Source organism: Panthera uncia, chromosome B4, assembly GCF_023721935.1.
Source record: "Panthera uncia isolate 11264 chromosome B4, Puncia_PCG_1.0, whole genome shotgun sequence".
Taxonomy (NCBI): domain Eukaryota; kingdom Metazoa; phylum Chordata; class Mammalia; order Carnivora; family Felidae; genus Panthera; species Panthera uncia.
In genome coordinates this window covers 12,183,336-12,206,353 of record NC_064809.1, presented here as the reverse complement: position 1 = coordinate 12,206,353, position 23,018 = coordinate 12,183,336, and the positions used below count along the sequence as shown (strand labels likewise).

Genomic DNA, 23,018 nt, shown 5'->3' with positions numbered 1-23,018 from the left:
TTGCTGGCTCAGAAACAAATGAGCTCAGGGTTCTTTTAATGTTGAAAGGGGACGGGGGGGGGGGTCGCACCCTTCGCACACTAGGTTGATAGGAAATCTGGCATCTGTGTATAGGGTGTCCTTCTAGCCCCTGACTTGTTAGTGATCCCCAGGGGCTTACCCAGTCCAGAGGGCCAACTACTGCCAGTAGTAGAACGGTTCTGGGGTCAGCTTCATGTACCACGGGGCTGCAGCCCCGCTTGCCTGCTTATTATCTGGATCTTCTTTGTCAGAACTAGGCTCATTATAACCTGACTCCGCAGCAACCTTTTTCTCTAACTCTGCCCGGCGTTAGTATCCATCAGTCACCCAAGCCAGAAACCGTGGCTTTATCTTTCACGCACCCTTCTTGTTCACCACCCTCGCCCCTGGCCCCACATCCAGTCCCTCACCAGGTCTGTCTGGTGAAGTTCCGTAAGTGTCTCTCTCCAGCCGCACCCCCTCAGTCCTTCCCCCAGCCTTTAGCAACGACACTGTTACTGGTTTTCTCTCCCCACACCACAGCTCACCACAGTTTTGCCAGAATTGTTTTTCTAATAGATAGCTCTGTGTTGAAAGAGATAATGAATCTAAAATTGCCCAGAGTAATAGCCCAGTATCTCCAGTGTAAAATTATTCTTCCTTCGCCTGGCATGTGTGGCCCATAATGGGATGACCTCAGTGTCCATTTCAGCTCCATCACCTGTCCTTCCCCACAGAGAACGTGAACTCCTGGCACACAGAACTGCTGTTCAGGAAGAAGGGGGAAGATGCCAGAGCTCTGTGACATCAACCCAAACAACAGTGAGCTTTCTCCTGGGGCCGGAAGCGTGACATTTTGGGGAGCCACCATCCCCAGCCCCAAGGGAATGGGGAAGGACCAGCTTTCACCCGGGGGCTACAGGGAAAGCAGGACCCTCAAGGAAGGTCTTTAGCTATAGGAGGAAGCAGGGTCATCGAATAGTAGGGCACTTTGCGCCCTGGCATCCCGGGGTGCACAGTTAACAGTTTGGAGTCAGCCAACAGTCCAAGAAAAATCAGGATCATTTTTCAGTACAGCCAATCGATCTAAAGGGATTTGGGTAAAAAATGTTGACACATTTGGACAGGGGCTACCTTTACCTTTGAATTTGTACCGGATGATCTTTATACCTCTTGAGCCCATAAGGTGTTTGCTAAATGCTTGTTGAGCAATTTTATTCTACTTTTTCACTCCGCTCTATTAACACGCTGTTTGCTTATAACCTTAATATTACATTTAATTCTACCGGATTCATTCTGGTTTGGATAAGCCATTTCTTGCATTCACTTAAGAAAGTTTTGTGGAGGGGCCCCGGCCGGGGTGGCTCAGTCAGTTGAGTGTCCTACTCTTGATCTTGGCTCAGGTCATGATCTCATGGTTTGTGAGATCAAGCCCCACACCAGGTTCTGCACTGACAGCATGGAGCTTGCTTGGGATTCTCTCTCTCCTGCTCTCTCTCTCCCTCTCTGCCCCTCTGCAGTGCACTTACTCTTTCAAAATAAATAAACTTAAAAAAACAATTTTATGGAATACCTACTCTACATCGACACCAGTACATTTGTAGGGCAAAGATACGATTGTTTCGTGAATCTTCGTAGTAAGACATTTCTAGATAGACCTGACATGTTCACGTACAGTCTCTCGCTATATGTTTATATATTACCATCTTTTTCTTTTATCATCCCAGACCGTGATGGTCTGTGTTGTATATCCTTAGTTAAGAGGATATACAAGTTAAGAGAGTTCTGGCCAAGTTAAGAGAGTTCACGTATGAGGACTTACTCTGTATGTATTATTGCGCATATTGTGTATGTATCTGTATGTGTTATGTAAAGACACATGATCTGGTAGAGTCTTGAAATTTAGCCAAAGATAGAATTCAGCCTGCAGTTGTAGACCTGTCCAGACTCAAAAGAATTTCAGTTAAGGCTGTTTTACCTTTTAGTAAGATTTCTTTTTGTTTGTCTTTCCTAAAAACGTTCAGCCTCTTGGAGTTGAGTGTAAGTAAAGACATAGATTTGGAAAGAAATCAGGAAATGGCACACAGTTCCTTATAGAATCGTGCTCTGGAACTAGCCTGTGGCTCCTGGGAGCTTCCTTTCCCCGGCATTATACATGGAAAAGACGCTGACTGATTCCAACTGGAAGGACAAGTAGACGTCAACTAACACTTCCAATCTCAATCTTATACACTTCCCACCATTTCAAGTCAAAGAACTGCATGCACCCCCTCAATTAAAAAAAAAGAACAAAAAACAGTGGGCCCCATGTGAGGACGGAAGAAGCCCGCCGGTTCTGAGAAGGCTATTTGTGACCTCAGAGGCATCAGATACTCTGTGAACATCCCACATCGCCCCTCGGCGCTGCTGCGCGTCCCCCTTCAGACCTTCCTTTTGTGATTCAGGAGGCCAAAGTCGGGGGGCCCGTGGGTGACTTGTCTCCTGTTAAGCAGCAGGTCAGTCCAGCTGAGGGGAGTCCAGCCCGGGCCTGTCCGCTGGACCACACCAGCATCCGCTGCTTGAGCCTCCACCGGCTCGTCCCGCTTGCCCGTGTTGGGCACCCGCTCCATCCCAGTGTAGGCGCGCTCACCCAGCTTCTTATGCCATCCCTGCGTTTGGCCTTCAGGTCTCATTTCTGACCCTCTGCTCCATCCGCCCCCAACGTGCAAGGCAGCGTTTCCCCTCTCTCTGCCGAAGCCCATCGTCGCCTGCAGGTGCAATGAGGCTTCAGGACTCTTCCCCAGGGGGGATGGTCAGGGCTGCTCCCTGCTTCATTGGCCAAAGGAGGGACAGTTCCCAGTGGTTACCCTGAGACCGTTTGCACACGTCAGGTTGTCCTCTAGGGATGCCCAGCCCGTCTCCTCTGAAAGCCTCTTAGGTCACCCCTTCCTCCACCTTCCCCAGTCTCTCCACTGTCCTCTCGTTGACTTTTACAGCTCTGACTTCTGCACCTGACTGTCTTCTGTGCTTTAGAAGGACACCGTGCACCGTGTCCTGAGTGAGGTCAGTCGGGTCTGCCTTGGCCTCCTTCGCAGCACCGTGATTTCCTCCTTGGGCCCTGCCAGCTCCTGATTTGTCATTTGGTCGGGTTTTGTTTTGACTTTGGAAGACATGTTTCTAAACGTTTGCTGGGACAGCCCACACCCAGAGGCACCCTTTAAAGTCTCACCTCTTCCCCTGGACTCACCCTGCGGCATAAGCTTCTGGTCCTCCACACAAACATAGAACGTATGTGAAACTCAAAATCGAATGTTCATTCTGGTAATTTTCGGAACCGAGAGACTAAGGTTGCAACAAAGCAGATTTGCTTTTAGAAACTTCCAGAATCCTGTGACTTTCTTTCTCCCCCTAAAGACAGCACTTGATCGTCATAGAGCTCCGTCTCCAGAGCAGAGGTGGAAGCTTTGAAAAGACAGCATCCCTTTTGCTTCAAGTGTCAGGGTCTGTGTGGAGAAGTAAGCCGGCACCGACTCAAGACCCAGGCAGAACGCGGCCGAGTCGGCGCGGCTCTCGCCCGGGCGCCAGGAGGGAGGGGAGTGGCAGCCACCAGCATTGCCAGCTACGATCAGTGTGCTGCAGCCTGTGATGCGTGCACGACTTCCCTGCTCTAGAAAATGGAGGATAAAAACCCCACAGGAAAGAAGCTTCTTGCCCAGATGGTGCTGTTCACTGGCCAGGAAAGTTACGTGTTTGGACACTGACACCAGTTTGCCTGTACGTTTCCTTCCGAATTCCTCCGGGAGCCCTTCAGACACACCCTGCTCCCTGCACATCCTGAGGAGGTCACAAGTTTTGCTGGCTCTGCATTATTTAAATTGTGCTTAGTCATCCATTCCCATAAAATCTGGAGTATCACTTAGTGTTTCGGTATTGTAATTTTCACAGGTGTTTGATGTGAAAAGAGCCTTATTACAAATGAAAATATTTCTCCTCTCCTCTCCTCAAGCATATACCAACGCATAACAATACTGTAAATTTGGAAATCTGTGTCATTTCTGTGTTCACCCATGTTGGATATCAAAGGCAGAATTAATATTTTTATTACCTTTTTGAAAATTGGGGATTATTTCAAAACAGTATGTAAAAGTTTCTTTATAGTCAGTAATGTATCCATACATTAATTAGCTAAATACCTAACCGGGCAACACAAAAATACCTAGATTCATTGTGTAGTTACTAATTCTACAGAGAAACCTGGCTTATACGATGCTAAGTGCATTAAAACATCATTTATATTAAATGTGCTGTATTTATTTGCAGGAGCTATGTAGAAAAAGCCTTTTCTTTTTATCATAGTTTAAATTTCAAGCATTTAATAGAGTGACTGTGAGAGGCTTTTAACACCCAGATTAGAGGGGGGAAAAAAATCCTGGTATAAGACTTTTATTTTAACACCCAGATTAGAGGTAAAAAAAAAATCCCCTTTTCTCAGTCTTTGTGAAGATACCAGCTGATGCACAGTTTAGTAAGATAAGATGTTCAAAAAAGCTCCTAATAACATCCTGTAATGTCATTATTTACAGAAAATATTTTACGTCTGTATAATTTGAGAGTTATCTTTAAATAGTATTTATTAAGTACCCCTAGTGCAGTACAGAGATACCTTAGTTCAAAAAAAAAAAAAAAATCCCCTTATGGAAAAGGAATCTTACTTAATGTAAAGGTTCTGGAGGTCTGTTGCACAACAGTGCAAATAGCGTTAACTGAATGGTGCCCTTAAAAACAGTTAAGATGGTAAATTTTATGTTACGTGTTTTTTAACCACAGTGAAAAAAACAACAACAACAAAGGTGAGGTGGGGTTCTCTTGTGCACGTAGTTACAAAGTGGAGGTGGCAGTGGTCTGGGCAGGTCCGTCCAGGGAGACATGGTTCCAGGGGTGTCTCCCCACTGTGAGTCGGAGCCAGAGAAAGACAAAGCCCTCCTCCCATGTCTTGGATGTGTCTGTGCTCCTGCATTGTCATGTCTGAAGGTGATGCCCCCACTGACAGTGTCTTACTGGAGTGTGACCCTGCCAATGGTGCTAGCCATTTTCTTGCCTTTAATTTTTATAGATTAAGTTTCTGGAAGCTTGCATCTGGACTCAGTATCCCATTTCCAAAGAAGGGGCGTGGTTTTTTTTAGTAGTGGATTATTTTTTCTGCTCATGCACAGTGATCTCTTTGGCCCTGTTTCCATTAGGAAACGAAAGCATGGAAATTAAAAAACAAATTACAGGAATGAGAAGATTACTGAATGACAGCACTGGGAGGATCTATCAGCGTGTCGGCAAGGAAGGAGAAAAATTAAAAGAAGAACCCCAGGATTTGGATTCAGTCTGGCCTCCGCGTTTGAACTCCACTGCTGAGGCCCCCCAGAGCCTCCACCCTTCTTCACGTGGTGCGTGGAATGAGTTACCACCCTCCAGTGGGCAGTTCTCAGGGCAGTATGGCACCCGCTCTAGAACCTTCCAGAGTCAGCCCCACACCACTGGGAGCTCCAACGGTATGGTTTATCAGACATTGAGAATGCTTGGGGCCAGGGGCGGGGAGAGGGCTGTCCAAATGTTTTATATTTCTAAATATTCATCGTGGGTTTTTTTTTTTTTAAGTGTATTTATTTTGAGAGAGAGCGTGTGCGCATGCGTGCAGAAGCAGAAGAGGAATAGAGAGAATCCCAAGCAGGCTCCATGCTGTCAGCACAGAGCTAGCTGGACACAGGGCTTGATCTCATGAACCGTGGGATCTTGACCTGAGCCAAAATCAAGAGTAAGATGCTTAACCAACTGAGCCACCCAGGTGCCCCAAAATATTCAGCATGGTTTTTGAGTTCAGTACATTAAAGCCTCCCCTAGTCACCTGCCTTAGCTGAGTTACACTAAGAGAGTAAAAACTGGAATTGAGAAATAAGAGAGACTGAGGCTTTATATTAGAAGTGACGGTTTCTTCGTAGAGATTTTAGCTCCTCGAGAGGTGAAAGCTATCATTTGCCAACATACAGATATTATTGCCATGAAAGACAAACATTAGGGCAGAAGGCGCTCACTTTGTCATCAAAAGAAGCTTCTGTTCATATGGTATGTCATTAATACATCCTCTTGCTTTATTCGCTTTTCTGCATTGTCAGAAGAAGGGGGTGGGAGACACCTGTCCCAGCATCCTAGTGACTAGTGATACCTTTGCTTTAACCTCACATCCTAGTAACTGAACCGGATGATCCATGTCGTAAGACTTGCTTCAATTAGGGCTGAAAATTACCCTTTTAGAGTTGCATTTCCTTAATTTAAGTTCCTAATTGTTCAGGGGGAAAAAATGGCAATTTTTCCCTTCAGGGAAAAGAATTGATATTTTTCTGGACGTGTTAATTTCCATCCGGTTACTTGCTCCATAAATTACGTACGGATGCGCAGATCTGTAGTCTTCGCAAAGAGAACAAGGAAAAAGCAAGACTGCATTTTCAGTTTCCTTGAAAAGTTAAGGATTTTTCTCCCACGTTCACTGTTCCTTCAAGAAGAAGAGAATTGTTTTGATTTTTTTTAACACAATTTGCAGTAACCAGTTCAGGCATAAAAAGCCATCCCGAGACACTGCCAATGAGGGACCCCAAGAGATGTATGGCGTCTTCTCTTTCTCTCAATATTGCATAAGCCAGGATCAGGTTCACCTGCTGGCACGCTTCCAGGTTAGGGGACATGGCTCTTGAAAGACTCCTCCATGAAAATGAAAAGTCAGTTCTCCTTAAAATTAGAAAATGATTTATAACAAGCTGGAAACGGTTGGTTTTGTCCTCTAAAAATGATAAAGACAGCGCTGAGAATAGTGACTAGGAATATTCTCTAAGGCCCTCCTAATTTGACTGCCGTGGAAGAAACAGTAAGAGAAACAGAACACCCCTAGGTGTGTATGAGGCTAAATAAACGCCACATCAGTAAGTTGTGGGTGAACGGTGTTCTGTTTTCCAGTCCACAGCAGGCATGGTGGATTCACTCTGGAAAATGTTATTAACGTTAAAAGTTACAAACCTAAGTTCCCCCAGGTTGGTTTGAAAATAGATTTTTGCGTTTGTCGTTGGCATTATTTCCAGTAGAAACCCATCACATAGAACTGTGACTACTTAGAATTCCATTGAAATTATTTGCAGTTTTAAAGCTGTAACGTCTCAGTTTGCTACAACTTTGGATGTAAATAATTGCATTCCTCCAGGCATTAAGTTATCCGTATGTATGTCATGGTTTTGCCGTGAAATTTTTTTTACAGCGTCCACAAATAATGCATACAGTGGGACTAAAATTACCTGTAGTGTATGATAACAGGTATAATTGGATCAGTGCCTTAGAACTTTCCCCCTGCACCTCCGACAGCAGTCACAGTGGTCGGATTGGACACAGATGCTGGAGGGCACGCTGCGGAAAGAGCAACTTTCCAAATGTTCCATCGTGTTCCAAGGACAATGGGACAATCTGTGTTTACCTAAATAGGATCGTTTTATTAAGGAAAAGATAACTAAATTTAAACAGAGATAAAGAGAGTAAAGTGAGGGAAATGTAGGATAGGGGAATGGAAAAAAAGGTGCATGAAGATTGAGCTGGAGAACAGCCAGCAGCCCAACACCCTATAACCCACCAAGTTCAAATACGTCCTCCCATAGACACCCTGCTCCCCTGGCTTTTCCCCGCCCCACGCATACCACCCCCAGAGAGTACTCTCACAGTTTTAATGTGGTGACAGTTCCTAACTTGGGAAAACGTGCTTAATACTACAAAACTATTTTTAATAGTTTGACACATTTAATTTTTTTTTAATGTTTATTCATTTTTGAGAGAGAGAGAGAGCACGAGCGGGGAGGGGCAGAGAGAGGGGGAGACACAGAATCAGAAGCAGCCTCCAGGCTCCCAGCTGTCAGCACAGAGCCTGACGCGGGGCTCGAACCCGTGAACCGTGAGATCATGAAATGAGCTAAAGTTGGCCGCTCAACCCCAGGCACCCCATAGACACATTTAATTTTTAAGGTGAACGTTTATAACATGCAGCGACCAGGGTTTTTTCTGGAAGGCTTGTTCTCAGAGCTGGTGTTTCTGTGCAACATAGTGTGTGTTTCTAGTGAATTTTTTTGGGGGTGTGATCTGAGATGCACTGGTTTGGCACTAGGGAGGCCTGCCCACAGTGCATCGTGGGCGCACAGTCAGGCAGACTCCACCTCCCGCCCCATGAGCCGCCAGGCACCTTACAGTGCAGAAGCCTGGATAATTTAGGTAAAGTCAGACCCCAGCATTTAGGTGGTAACAGTTATTGGATACGTTTTCCTTACATGCTTCAAAATGCTGTCAATATGCCTTCTTTTTTTCTTCTTTCTTTTTTTTTTTAATAATTTATTTTCAAATTGGTTTCCATACCACACCCAGCGCTCATCCCAGCAGGTGCCCTCCTCCATGCCCATCACCCCCTTTCCCCTCCCTCCCACCCCCCCCCCCATCAACCCTCAGTATGTTCTCAGTATTTTTTCCTCTTTATAATTTTGGTGTTGACATTCGGAGTATGCCCTTCTTTTCTTTGATGCTCAGGAGAACTTCCAGCAGTGAATCCGTCAGGTGGATCAAACTGCTGTACTTGTAACTGCCAGTCAACGTTGCAGGCCATCCTCCAAGAACTCAGGACCATGCGGAAATTAATGCAAATCCAAGCAGGTACGGAGACCGGGCCTCGGGTGGAACCCCCGGATTTGTCGTGCGTATCTGACATCTTCCGCCAGGATGTTTGTTTTGTTTTTGGCGGTCAGCGCTTCCCGCCTCGCTGTCTCGCCATGATTTTCCAAGTGTCCGTCTTCTCGGCTTTTTCTACAATGCATTTTTCCTTTAGCAAATCTAGCAGATTTGTTACTGCTGACCGTGCTACTCACGTGCCGATGGACGTGTGCTCCACATCGTTCATGCCCTCGTCTCCTAGGACTCCACAAGTGTCAGTTATTTGAATTTTCAAACAGTCGTACTTGAAGAGGGGCCTCATTCTCCAGCTCCCTTCCCTACTGTGAGTCGACAAGGAAGTTCACATCAGGAAAGAAAGTGAGGCTGACTCACCTTCACCTCCTGAAGTGCTCTGTGTGGGGGCTGTGTGCTGGTCGGCAACCCCCACGCCCGTCCCGCCCCTTCTGGGGCCGTGTGTGACAGTAGGGAAGCCACGCACTGTTGTCTAAGGGCCGGGGGTGGGGGGGGGGGCGGGGTGCCCTCTCAGGAGCGTGGGCTCTCCTGGCGGAGACATTTAGGAGCATGAGCACTCCGAGCTCCCGCCTGTGGCTTGTCTCCTGGATAAATATTCAGGATGTGGAAGCTCAGGGACCCCTCACGTCTCGTCTTCTTTATTTACGTGACGCCTCTCTTGTTGTCACAGTGAGTCCGCAGGGTGGGGTCCGAGTCCCAGCTCTCCTCGGGAAGCTGTGTAACCTCTCTGCGCTCCGATTTCTCATGTGTAGCTGGAGCATTAATACCTAACTCACAGGATTGTTTTCAAAATAGAAGGGGTTGGTAAATGCAATGAGCTCTGTAAGGGACCATCCAGGCTCTGGTGTTATTCTAGAGACCAGGAGCCGTTCATCTCGAAGGCTGGGGCATCATGACAGCGGCTGCCGTTTCTAATCTCCACACATGGGGGCGGGGGGCGCGGAACTTTTTTGTCACAGGTACAGAAAATAATAAATCATTTCACGAAGGCCTCCTCTGGTGAGGGAAAACTCCTTGAGCAGGTAATAGCACAGTCGTATGTGACCAGCATCCCCACCCCTCCCCTGTAAAGAGATTCAGGAAGGTCATCGCTCAGAAATCGTACCTGGTGCCATTTAGTGAATTCTAGTAAAATTTGAATATTCAATGATGTGGTTTTGATATAAAAAGCTTAATACTTAAACACACCCATCACCCAAGAGCACATGAAAGTAAGGTTTGCAAAAGGCCGTCTGAAAAGCAACATCTAATTTCATGTGCTGAATTTGGTTTTAGCCCAAGGAAAGAATAAGCATTTTGGTCAGGCCAGTGAGCATGCAACTCCCCCTGTTCTTCCACGGTAACCCGTCTTCTCCTTGACCCGGCAGAAGGTACCATCTCCCAAGTAAGGAGCTCAGAAAGAAAGGTTCCCTCATGATGGACAGGTTCTTTTCTCAGAGGAAGAGTGTGTTAGCACTTAAGAAAATATGCATATGAAACCGTAATGATTTATTTTGTTACTTAAGCTCCTTACTACTGAGATGGCAAACTGCAAATTGCAACCATCTAAATCCTCGACGGAAGCCCTTTTGGAATCTATTAGGTAAATGCCACTTTGTCACTGTGTTTCCCTTTCTGAACGTCTGTAGGTGAGGGAGGTAAGCAATGCCAGAGCTGTAGGATAGCAGAAAGGATAAACTATTACTCTTTAATTTCCGTAAACTTAAGAATTTGTGTAGTGTGGGTAGATTTACTTAAGATTTATTGCCTATAAAACTTAGACTTAAATTATATTTAGAAAGTTTTGCCTTTACTTTAGGGACAAAGGGCAAGGAATAAGATGAAGCGATACGATCTGGATACAAGAGACTGTGTCTAGACTTGCAAACGGAGAAGAAAAACTCAGATAGTGCCTGTGTTAAACCAAAAGCACTTTCACTTTTAATGTAGAATAGTGAGTCTTCTTCTTACTATTATTATTATTTTGCTTCCATTGTCCATTTAACCTTGGGCATGGAGGCCTAGCTTGGGTGAAAATCTGGAGAACAGAGAAAAGTTCTCTACTCAGGCTTGCACAGTGGATCACTTGAGAAGCTCAAAAAAAAAACAAACAAAAAAAACAACAACAACAACTCAGTGCCGGGGAACCACCCCTGCAAATTCCAATTCACTTAGTCTGGGGTGAGGCTGCGAGGCACTGACTTTTTTTAAAAGCTCCCGGCTAACTCTAACATGCAGCCAAGGTCAAGCGCCAATGAATTAGACTAATTACTATACAGGTGGTTAAAAGCCTTTTCAGTGCTCCTATGCAAGGCAAGTATTTTGTTTCTTGTTATTTTATTTTTTTAAGTAATCTCTACACCCAACGTGGGGCTTGAATTTACAACCCCGGGTTTAGAAGTGGCACCCTCCACCGACTCAGCCAGCCAGGCACCCCAAGTAGTTAGTTTCTGATGCTAATAAATTTCTTGCCAGTCTGGGAAATGCAAATACCAAGTTCAAAGTATAAATATCCTTTATTTGCAAACTGATAGGAGATGATCCATATTTATGCGCATTTAAAGATCTTTAGTTTTCATTCAGCTTATTTCTGTAAAAAGGCAGGCGTATCCTATGATCGTATTTAGTAAGCCATATTGATACATGAAGATTTAAATAATGATGCCGTATTTTTCTATTACACTTCCCATCAGAATATTCTTAAGTGGTTCACGAACACCACTTGCCAAAGTACATCTGTGAAAACTGGAATTATCATCCTTGGTTTCCTTAAGTGTATGTTCAGTACTAGTACTTGGTCCTTGCTCAGTGCTCTTCATCTCCAGAACTCCACCTGGATTTTCTGGATTTTAGTAGTCTTCTTGACTTGCGCAGGATTGTATCATTCCTATTTTGTAGCTACCTGAAACCCAGGTATGGCGTGGAGCCCGGTCAGAAGCCAGTGGTGTGGTGCCGTGGAGGTAGCTGCGTGCGGACGGCACTGGTTCGTGAGGAAGGGGCAACTGGCCCCGATAAATGACCAGTGGGCTTTTGCCCGCGTGCTTCCTGGTCATCCCAGACTGATTCTTTGATAAATGATCATCATCGCTCAGCCCTGGTCAGTTGCAGTGCCTGTAGACTGCTCACAGCTGAGGAGCTTTCCCTCGGAGGACGATCGGAATATTCCTGAGTTGGGCTTACCTCAAGTTCTGAATTCCTGCTTATATAAAAATGTCCTGCGACCGGTCAAATCACGCTCAGGTGTTTTGCTACAGCTCAGAATGCCCTTTCTTCCACGGAAACAGGGGCAGCAGTCACTGTGGCCCACCAGCGGCAGGGACACAGTTTTATCTGAGCTGCTTTTCCGCGTGTCGAACTTTAAAGTGCTCCAGAGACATCATTTGGTGACCTACAGGCCCCACGGGGGATGGACTTTGGTCTGCCTTCTGGACTGAACTCCATTTCGGTCTCAGTGTTCTGGGCCGTGTAGACAGAGGGGTGATCACTTTTCCTCAGTGAGACTCAGGTGTCTGAAGCCCATTTCTTGTTTGTTCTTCACAGCTGGAGCCCAAAACAGACAACAACCCCCCATTTCCCTCATGTGCTCCCAGCGAACCGCTGCCTCGCGCAAGAGGAATAAAAAGAAAAAAGTGCCCCCGAAGACTGTCGAGCCTCTGCCCGTGAAACAGAAGGCCGGCGTGTTGGGAACCGAGAAGCCAGCCGTGGCCTCTGAGCAGTCTGGTCCCCCGGCGGCCGAGCACCCGTCCCCCGGGGACAGCCGCGTCCTCGGATTCGGCATTGTCCTGGAATCGCCGGCCTCAGATGTAAGTCGATGTTTTCTGGCTGCTGACACGAATGTGACATAACTTTCAGGATTTTGCCGTATGAATACACTTTCCCCTCAACTCATCCGGGCCCAGAAAACTAGAGAAACTTGCAAAAAGACGCGTGGGAAAGAGGAAAGAACGACTGTTAATCATTTCCTCGCCTAGAATTTCCTCTCCCGAAAATCTTCTACCTTATTTATTTGAACGGGTTTCCGTTCTTTGTCGCTGAGAGAAGGAGGGTGATGGAGTAAATAACCTGCTCACTAATTTCTTTACCAGTTTTAATTCTGAAGTGGCCGTTTTCAATTTCCTCAGTGCAGAGAGCTACAAGAACATAATTAAATCCTTTGTAAATGGGCATACGTGAACAGAACCTTACAGATAAGGTCACACCTTTCTAGAAACACAAACTAATAATAAAAAAAGAGCAGGAGTGCTAATTCTATTTTATAGAGGCAAACCACACTGCTAATTAGGTGGTAACCGCCATGCCATTTACTCCGTGTAATGATAGGTTAATGCTCTGCAAAGGTTTTTCTATTTTAATACCCTAGCCAGAAAGTTGTTGTGGTCCCAGATGTTGGATGACATCTAAGATACCCATCTTGCTGTGGCTTGCCATTTCGTATCCACGTGACCATAAACGAATTTCTTTAAGAACGTGCCGTCTTTGCAACCGCAAACTCTCCTCACAGTATCTTTATCTACGTACGTTGATGCGAACCCCATCTCGTTGGGGGAGTTCTTAAAATAAACAAGAGGGAGTGATCTATTATTATCAGATTGCATAGGATGAGAATCCTGCCGAGAACACCCACAGGCCTATATGGGATTGGAGTTTGGCCCTACCTTTTAAACTTTAAATAAAAAATAACTGCTATTTTCTTTTTTAAAAAGCCCTCCCTTTCAAATCGCAGAAAGACAGTTTGCTAGCACGTTTCCACACTGGGTCTTTAATAAATGGAGGAGACTTTTTTAGACTAGAAAAGCATTTGAACTTATCCAATCCTTGGTGTTAAAGGGGTTTTCACTTTTTATCTTTGAATACATGTTAAAATGTTCTCCTAGACTCGAAACTTAGCTTTAAAAAAGTCATTAATGATGATAACGTTCTACCCCAGGCCAGTCAGCTGATTTATTTATATCAAATGATTATTGCCACGAAGGCCCTGGTGTCAGAACCCAGGTAAATCATATATTTGGAAACAGGTAAATTATTCTAAAACACAAAGTACATTGAACCTTAAGCAGTGTTCATACATATATATATATATATATAGTATTTTGTAAGCATTCTTTTCAGATAGACATTAATATATCAGGAGCAATCATTTGGGTTGTATAAATCATCTCCTAAATGGGTCAATTTAATGCTAATAACTAAACTTTCTCCTTTATTTTTAAGCTCCAAATACACTTCAGAGATAAGTTTAAGAAGATCTGATTAAGGCCTTATGTACATTAATGAAGTAGAATAGAATTGTTCTTATCTTTACCAATATCAGCATAATTTTGTTTACACGCCCAATAAAAATAATTCGCTTTTCATTCATGATTATTTTTGCTAACAAGAGCTGTTCAGTTTAACAAAGCACATTTGGAATTGTCCCTGAAAACTCAGTTAGGTGCTGATTATCTTTGATTGAAGAATAACATGCTTCTAAAAGCAAAAAATACAGAGAGATAATTATCTTTGCATTATCCAGCTGATAGGCCATTTGATTCATCTGGTCAACGGAAAGTGTAACCCCACCTAGAGGACCTTGCAGTGAATCCCATCATTGGATAAGGAAGTTTTGTCCACAGATTGGGTTCACCAGCATTAGTGAGTCTAGCTTCTGAAGTCCCTGGGCAGGGCAGGGCAGGCCAGGGGGGTTGTGGGGGGGTAAGCGTGTGTGGATCGACTCCCTCAGGTGATGGAACCATCGATTTAAAGGCCTCCAAATTTAGGTGCCCTTCTAGTGTTTTATTATTTCTTAGCCAGGGTCCTTTTAAATTTTGGCAGAAGTCCAGAGGAGAAAACAGAAAATACATAATAATCTTGTAGGAATTACTGTCTAAAATGGACTTGAGAAAATGTACTACCACAGGATATATATGAGCAGATGGAAACTCTGTATTTGTGCATTTGAAGATGGGCCCTGGGAAATACCCAGCATTGGGAGTGGGAAGATTAGGTCCAAAATTGTAGGACTGGGCAAGTGGTCCAGTGCTGCTAGAACAGCTGTCTGGCCAGCATCGGTTGCCAACAATGATGATAAAAAGGTAGGATGGGGCCAGGTAGTGAAAGCCCTAAATATGCCATGCCAGTGCCCTTGACCTACCTTCATCTTGTGGGTGCTAGGGAGCCACGGCAAGTTTCAGGTAGAGGACTAATCACACTTGTGTCTTTAAAGAGTGGAAAGGGGAACTGCCTTGTGGGTGATAGATAGATGGAGAGAAGGTAGTAGAGACAGAGAGACCAGAAGGAAGACAAGTACCAGCAGTCAGGCATGGTAGGGTCTACATGAGCCGTGAGCCTGAAGAAAGAGAAATGGGGCACTTAGGAAGTCCCCACACAGAGGACGTGGTGGCTCAGAAGACACCCCCCACATTTCTCTCTTGGAAAACCAGGTGCGTTGCTGGGTGGCGGCAGCTTCTTTAACTGAGGCAGGGAGAGCAAGGGCAGAAGCAGCCTTCAGTTCTGGATGGGAAGTACAAGTTTGCTACCGCAAAGTGGTCAGTAGATGTTTGGAGCACAGGAGAAAGATTAGAGCTAGAAGCACCGAGAAAAGGACACGTAAAACCTAGGCTCCCGTTGCTTTGTAACGTGTAAACATTCACATTAATTCTAATTCACGGGGTAGTAAGTTATCTGCCTTGCACTGTGACTTTTAGCGTCGCTGCCACACAAATTCACGGAGGGCCCGTGCAGGGCCTTGCGGGCAGACCACCCGCCACCCGAGCCATCATGGCCGCCCCTACTCAGATGTGGAAAAACACTGAGCTCCCATCACAACCAGCTGCACCATCGCCTGCGAAGCGTTCACACTAGACAATGGAGGGCACGCGAGAAACCCCTCCCGCAGAGCCTGGCACGTAGCGGGGACTCAATACACGAGAGCTAGTCCGCCACTGACAAAACGTCTTCATTTGCATTGAGCACAATATTCACAATAAACTTTCAGAACTTTAGGCCTAGGACTCCGTTTTCATCAGAAGCCTCCCTTCAGTTTAACCCCCGTTTCCCCTCCCACAGCCCCCAGGCCCCAACATAATTTGGGCAGTTCTCTTTCATAGAACCTTCTAAACTAGTTTGTAACTATTCACGTGATTCCCCCTCCATCTACCCCGGTCTCTCCAGGGCAGGGACCATATGATAATAGTATTTCTGTGCCACCCTGTGCTAAATAATGTGCCTCTGAGGCAGCGTTACTGTCCTCGTGCTGTCGACGAGGACCCTGTGGCCTAAAGTGCTTGCGTAGCCTGCTCAGGGTCACAGCCAGAAAGGTGAGCTGGTCCTCACACCCTCGTGTGTAGTTGCCCTTACCCACCGTGTGACAGACTCGGGTGCCCGCTCTAGCTCAGTTCCTGCACGTGACCAACACTCAGGAACCAGTCACGGGATGATGGCTGTATGAGGAGAACTGAAAGGTTGGAGCATGGCAGTTTACTCTGTTTACTTGGAAGGTTCTGGAGAAGTTAATGGTGAAGAATGCAAACTCTGACGTCAGGCTGCCTGAGCCAGAAGCTTAGCCGTGTAACCCCTCACCTCAGTTTTTCTCTCCATAAAATGAGAATAATAAGAAAAAAAGAACCTCCTAGAACTGGTCTGCTGGAGGAGTTAACTGAAGTAATCTGTGTGAAGCAGTTAGAATAGATCCTGGTCCACATAAACCCTCAATAAATATTGGTTCTTTTTTTAGACTTCAGCAGTCCTAGCTAAGTACCTTATAGGGACAAACATAAATGTTAAATAAAACTTAAGTGTACATATGAATGAACAAATACCCATGGGTAACTAGTGAGTATAAAAAAGAGAGTGGCCAGAAATGTTTCCACTTTGGGCAGTATTGTTTGACCCATTTAAAACTAGCACATTAAATTAAATAAAACCCAGGCCTCAGTGACACGGAAGCAAAAGCGGGAACCCCAAACCCAGAACCATATTTCACATTTAAATCCAGTATTCCCTTCTTTCTCCATATGCTCACAACCCGAGTAGTCTACCGGCACTCGGACGAGGCGGCTGGGGAGTTTTTGCCATCACCGTTCTTTCTGACTTGGTTGGAAATAGTGATTTGGTTTTTTCTGGGTAGATACACCCGGCCCATGCTTGTTTCATTGTCATTGCTTTTTTGTTTGGCTTGTTTCTTGGCTTTAGTGAAACACTCTGATCAGTTTTTAAAAATAGATTTATGACAATTTTTAAGAGGAGAAAACCTTTTTCTCTTTGTTAGGATTACTGTGAATATTTTCCAGTAATCCTAGATGACACAAATTTAGAAGTTATCAGAAGATAAATCTATGGTGACCCATCAACTGAAGATTAGTTCACTGATGTTTGTAGTATGTCATTTTTCTTCCTTTTTCTTTTTCAATGTTTATTTATTTTTGAGAGAGGACGAGCAGGGGCAGGGAAGACAGAGAGGGGATAGAGGATCTGAAGCAGACGCTGTGCTGACAGCAGCCAGCCCAATGCGGGGCTCAAACTCACGAACTGGGAGATTATGACCTGAACTAAAGTTGGACGCTCAACCGACTGAGCCACCCAGGTTCCCGAGTATGTCATTCTTCTTAAAATAACTAATATTAAATGTACTGCTGCTTTCCACAGAAGTAGCTTCTGAAATCAGAACCTGTTCTCTTAACACCTTCTTAGCCCAATAAATACGTAATCCACTGGGAAACAGTAAAGCGGGCAATCAGTCAAGCAAGCATCTGTTTATTCCTTCATTGACTCATTGAACTTCAAGCAGCATATGCTTCAGAGTGTAGGTTCCGGTACAGACTGCTTGGGGTCAGATCCTTGCTTCATCACTAGTTGGCTGGATAACCTTAAACAAGTTACCTAACCTCGTAACCTCTCCAAGCGTTGGTTTTTGCATCTGCAAATAGTAGTAATAGTCATACGGGGACTCTCCTATCCCCTCCTCAATAGGGATAATAAAATAGTCACTCCATAGGGTGAGGACGAAATGAGAAAAGCCACTTCATGCATGTTAGCCCAGGGCCTGGCACACGGTAAGTAGTGAATAAATGTTCCTTGTCCTCCCCATTTTCCGGGGTGCACCGAGATGAATGCAAGAGTCATCGCCCTGCAAGGAGTTTAGGGAGGGAGACGTGTACGCAGTGAGGACACTGTACTGGGACACGGGCTCTAGGAGTGGCTGTCAGAAGACCACAGGGGAGCCGGGAACAGCGGGAGCTGCCCGTGGCCTGGAGGGTCAAGGACAGGCTCTCAGAGGTGGACATCTTCTCAGAGCAGCAGTCTCACTGGAGTTGGGTGGAAGAATCCAGACAGTAGTGGCCGCGATCTTCCATCTTACGCATTTGGGCTCAAATATCTTGAGCATAAATCAGGCCGTAGTGCTCAGAGTCGTTAATTCACTGCCCGAGGAAGGAGAAGCTTAAAAATATCTCTGAAACACTTTGCACTATCTTATTACGCAAGAGCATGGAGAAATTTCAAGGGTCCAAATCGTGTTGTATTTTCTAAAATTAAACGCTTAGGGGTGCCTGAGTGGCTCAGTCAGTTAAGCATCTGACTTCGGCTCTGGTCATGATCTCGCGGTTCATGAATTTGAGCCCCGCGTCGGGCTCTGTGCTGATAGCATAGAACCCACTTCAGATCCTCTGTCCCCCTCTCTCTCTGCCCCTCCCCTGCTCTCTCTCTCTTTCAGAAATAAACATTAAAAATAGAGAAAGAGAGGGGCGCCTGGGTGGCTCAGTTGGTTAAGCGTCCGACTGTGGCTCAGGTCATGATCTCACGGTTCATGAGTTCGAACCCCACGTTGGGCTCTGTGCTGACAGTTCAGAGCCTGGAGCCTGCTTCCGATTCTGTGTCTGCCCCTCTCTCTGCCTCTCCCCTGCTACTGTTCTGTCTCTCTTTCTCGCAAAAATAAATAAACATGAAAAAAAAAAGTCTTTTAAAATTAAACACTTAGTTCTACCAAAATTTTATCAAATAAAAAATCTACAAAGGATTGGCCCTTTAATGACTTCCTCTAATTTTTATCTGATTCACCCTTAAATATGTGCCAGTATGTAGCTTACACATACTTTGTGATAGAACTTCTGCCCGAGCATTTTTTACTTAATACAGAGCATCTACCTTACAGTACAGTTCTGTTCATAGTACATCCAATGTAGACCCTCATCAACACGGATTCTCAGCTCCAGGTAGACCAACTAGACCAAGCCTGCCCTCCCATCCAGGGTATTCTCATGGGTTCCCAGCTCACTGGCCGTGCTCTGGGCATTGCATTTAATAAAGAGTAACAGTGCTTCCTGCCAAATCTACCTGGAGCAGACCTGTGTTCTAGGAAATGTTTTCAGTTTTTCTCAAATAGAAGCAGATCGTGTTTGTGAGCACAATAAAATCACTTAGGAGGGGGTTTTGGTGGCTTTTTTAAATTTCGTCTCGTGAACTAAATCTCATTTTCCTAGAAATACATCTGACGTGCTGCAAAGTAAATAGCAAACAATAATAAAGGATCATTGTACACGGAAGTATTACGAGCAGAAAGACTTAACCTCACGATCTTTCAGCCATCTTATAAATTCCGTTATGTGCATTGAGCCCCAAATCAGTTAGGATTCCACAGAATCCTGACTCTTCATCCACGTTTTTTTTTCCTTGAGCCAGTCATAAACTTAACTAGTTAGCCAGTTGAGTATACAAACTACTGTATGTAATTTATTACTTTTCAGTTGAAAACCTGAGACTAATGTCCAATATGAATACTCATACAGTTCTTTTTACTTCTTTAACCGATGACCACATGTAGCTAGCTATAAACATGTTTTACTGTCATTCGGCATTGTTAATACCTGATGTAAAATAGCCTATATCAGAAATGTTGCCTCTGTGATTACTTGACATGATCTCTTTAAAATTGTTTTACATATTTTCCTTTAGATTATACAGGGGAATCACATGATATCCTCATAGGGACTGAGGGGGAAATCTCTTGATTTACCTGGTTAGGGGATTCCCCCACTCAAACTAGACCTTGACCCCAACTTCTACTAAGCAAAGGGAGGCCACAACTGAAATGCAGAGAGAAACAAGAGAGTTAACGTCCACAGGCCCGGGTCCATGAACATTTTCAAGAGTCATTATGACTACATGTAGTTTTTGCCTTCAGAACTTTACCCAGTGCAAGATATGATGCCACTAGATAAGGAAAATGCAACATTTGATAAGCTATTGTGCTAAGTAGCTGCGGTCCTGAAAATAAGCAAGACGTCCACGAAAATCCAAATTTACAGTGCGAATTCAGACTCCTAACTCTTAAAGTGATGCCTCCAAGTGTCATAAATTCTGCCCCATCCTTTGGATGTCATCATTTAAAGATCATATGACTTCAGGAATCAACAGAATCTGTAAATTAGCGTATTAGCCATCTGTCTTCGCTGGAGTCAAATAGCGATTCTGTCAGAGGATGTCTAGTTTGTAAAATGATAATTCATTTGGAAGAGTGTGGCTCCTAGCATAGCCATCATTAGTAAGCAGAGAGGTCTCGTTTAAAGTAGCGCCAGTCAACAAAAAGAAGGGGTTCGATGATACAATGGAGTTTTAACCTGTTTTTAAAAATATATGCACAACGTTGTCAATCGTTACGTGGTAGTAAGACACTGTCACTGTATTTATAAAATGGAGATCAAAAAATTTCATAGTGAAAGTTTGAGATTACTTTTCTTCATGTCTCAGAAAATAAAGCTACCCTCCCTTTTTAAGCAATCAGTTTGCTGCTTTGCGGCACCTTGTAAGACATAGCATTAGCACCCGTTACTACGAAATCTGCATATGAGAAAGGACAGAACAGGGGCACCTGGGTGGCATATGAGAAAGGACTGGACAGGCAGGAAGGGGGCAAAGGTTAGTCACCTCTGCTCCTGCCGCTGCTCTTACTGCCTCAACTGGTAAAACTGACTCCTTTGTAAGAGGCTCATAACTGGGTGAGCTCACTTCCTTGATCTGGAGAGAACACTTCAAAATAACAATGTTTGTCTGTCAGTAGAAAGCGGACCAGGACATGCTGACAGCTTCTGCATTAGGACAGCCTCTCAGAAATCAAGATACTATTATCCGTTAGTGAATCTCTGGGCTCCACAGAAACCTCCAGATACTTAGTTTTAGGAGTCGCAGCAAATGCTAGAAACAGTAACTGCGTCTCATAAAATGCTATCCCGTCCCTTCCTCGATGATGCCCATCCCTCACCCCTCACCCCGAGGCAGACGTTCACCCACACTTCCTGTGTTTTGGGATAAAAGGTCTCTAAATCAGTATTATTTTCAAATGGATGAATTTTGAGTGAATTCTTACACAGTGTTTTGTTTACTCTGTATTCTGACAAATAGCTATTGGGCAGTGACTGGGCGTTTGGCACCGTGAATACAAACAAGCACACATTCTGATGAGAAGCACAAACTGCCAAGCAAATAAATGCAGTGTGGAAAGTGCCGGAAACACAGTTCATAGACAAGGCTGAGTATGTGAAGGAAGGAGGGCTCATTTCGCTTGATGGCTAGTTCAGGTCACTATTCCTCAACCCGGGTCAAGTCCTCCAGGGTGAGTCCAAGGGCAAGTTCTGGGAGTCTCAGGTCAGGTGGCTGAGCTTTAAGCACCTGTTGAATGGTTTCCCAAGTTCAACAGAGATAGATGAATGAGTTCAGTTGGTGTTTCCCCCTTTTGACTCCTGAAAATTTGAAAGCTTCAATACCACCCTAGCCCCTCAGATAGCTGCTTCTGTAAAGGAAATTGGGACTCTTTTTTTTTTTTTTAAATGGCTTGTAAATGATACATAGGAGCACAGAGCAAAAATCTGAGATCAATTCATTTAGAATAAGGTCTAAATGCAGCCAGCCATAGGATATGCCGAGCAAAACTCTGGTTATGAATAAAAACTTCCCCTTAGATTATGATGATAAAAGTCTCTCAATGTGATATTTCCACATTGAATCATTCAACAAACCTGCATTGAGCATCAGGTGGTGTGACAGCTTCTTTTCTAGGAGTTGGCGGTGTAGCCTCTGGCTCCCAGCCACACACCCCCCCCCCCCCCCACACACACACACTTTTACCAGCTGCAAGACCCAAAACTCAGCAATCAGTCTAACGCCACTGCCCTTACGGTGATATTTACCAAGCATCCAGGGACTAAAAGTTGAAAGGCAAAGTGAGGCAGAGAAATGAGACAACCTTGTGGATAATCCAGTCGAGAATTGCATTTGGAAAAGGCAGGACCCAAACTTCCCACGTCATCAGAATCATTTGCAGCCTCCTCTGGACCCTCTTTACTCCGACTGTAGTGTGTTAGGCATTCTGGGAAGCACGAGGCCAAACAAAAGTGATAATTCCTATTCTCCAGGAGAAAAACTAATCCCGGATCCTCGTGTTTGTAATATGGTTTTAAAAATCCAAAGGAGTGCTGGGCTTGCAAAGTGATTAAGTATGGTTATCCAAGAACAAGCTTTTGTAACACATCTTAGAACCAATGAGATGTTCTTCTGACTTTTTTCCTAATCAAAGTTTACCAAGTGCATCTCATCATGTTACTGTTTTAGAGTTATCATTATAATCAACAGCAGATGACTTAATAGCTTAGATTATGACTAATGAACTTCTGCCCATTCGACAAGAACTTATTGAGTATTTACGATGTGCCAGGCCTGAGCGATACAGAGTCTGACTTACAGGCATCAGGAAGGGCCACAGTCTGATAACTAATTATACGGTATAATAAATACACCCATAAATAGCAGTGACAAAGAGTGGATGGCCACCTCCACGGGAAGGCATTTATTCTAAATGTTCACTGGGCTGCCGAATGAAAAGACAAGCTATCCGCGTCCTCGAGTGCTGACAGACAAGATATTATTACTGTCTGAGCGTATTTCACACTACTTAAAGTCCAAGTTGAAAGGCGCCTTCCAAGTCTCCTGCTTCAACATCCCAAACGGAAAATCCCTGATGGGGAAGCGATGTGACCAGAGCATCGGTTTTCCAGTGGCGCTCTGAGACATAGCTTCAGATTCTCCTCCCAAAAGTAGCGGCGAGAGGTGGAATTGAATTACCTTGGGCACCTGCTCGTTGTTTTTATTTATTTTATGGGTTAGTTTACATAAGGTTTCACTGGAGGAAAAAAAAAATACAGTTCCACAGCTGGAAACCACTGGCATGGGCCTGTGGGGCAGTCCGATGTTTGTGTCCGTATGCAAATGAGATGATTTAATGTTGGGGAAAGTAATCTGGAAAGTGTAATGCACTGAGCACGTTTAAATTATTTTTAAGTCAT

General features: G+C 44.7%; 2 protein-coding genes across 10 annotated transcripts in view; one reads left to right on the top strand and one right to left on the bottom strand.

Annotated features, from left to right (window-relative positions):
* Positions 1–23,018, bottom strand: part of PRPF18 (pre-mRNA processing factor 18) — a 232,731-nt gene that overhangs the window by 123,509 nt on the left and 86,204 nt on the right. The window lies entirely within an intron of this gene.
* BEND7 (BEN domain containing 7) overlaps positions 1–23,018 on the top strand; it is a 76,003-nt gene that overhangs the window by 21,390 nt on the left and 31,595 nt on the right. For 7 of the 8 annotated variants that reach the window (XM_049624620.1, XM_049624618.1, XM_049624615.1 and 4 more), the window contains 3 exons: positions 5,220–5,522; positions 8,578–8,700; positions 12,250–12,512. In XM_049624620.1, coding sequence (XP_049480577.1) covers positions 5,231–5,522; positions 8,578–8,700; positions 12,250–12,512 — 678 coding nt within the window. In that variant the 5' untranslated portion in view covers positions 5,220–5,230. The remainder of the gene's footprint in view (positions 1–5,219; positions 5,523–8,577; positions 8,701–12,249; positions 12,513–23,018) is intronic. The other variant, XM_049624619.1, reaches the window with a different exon arrangement.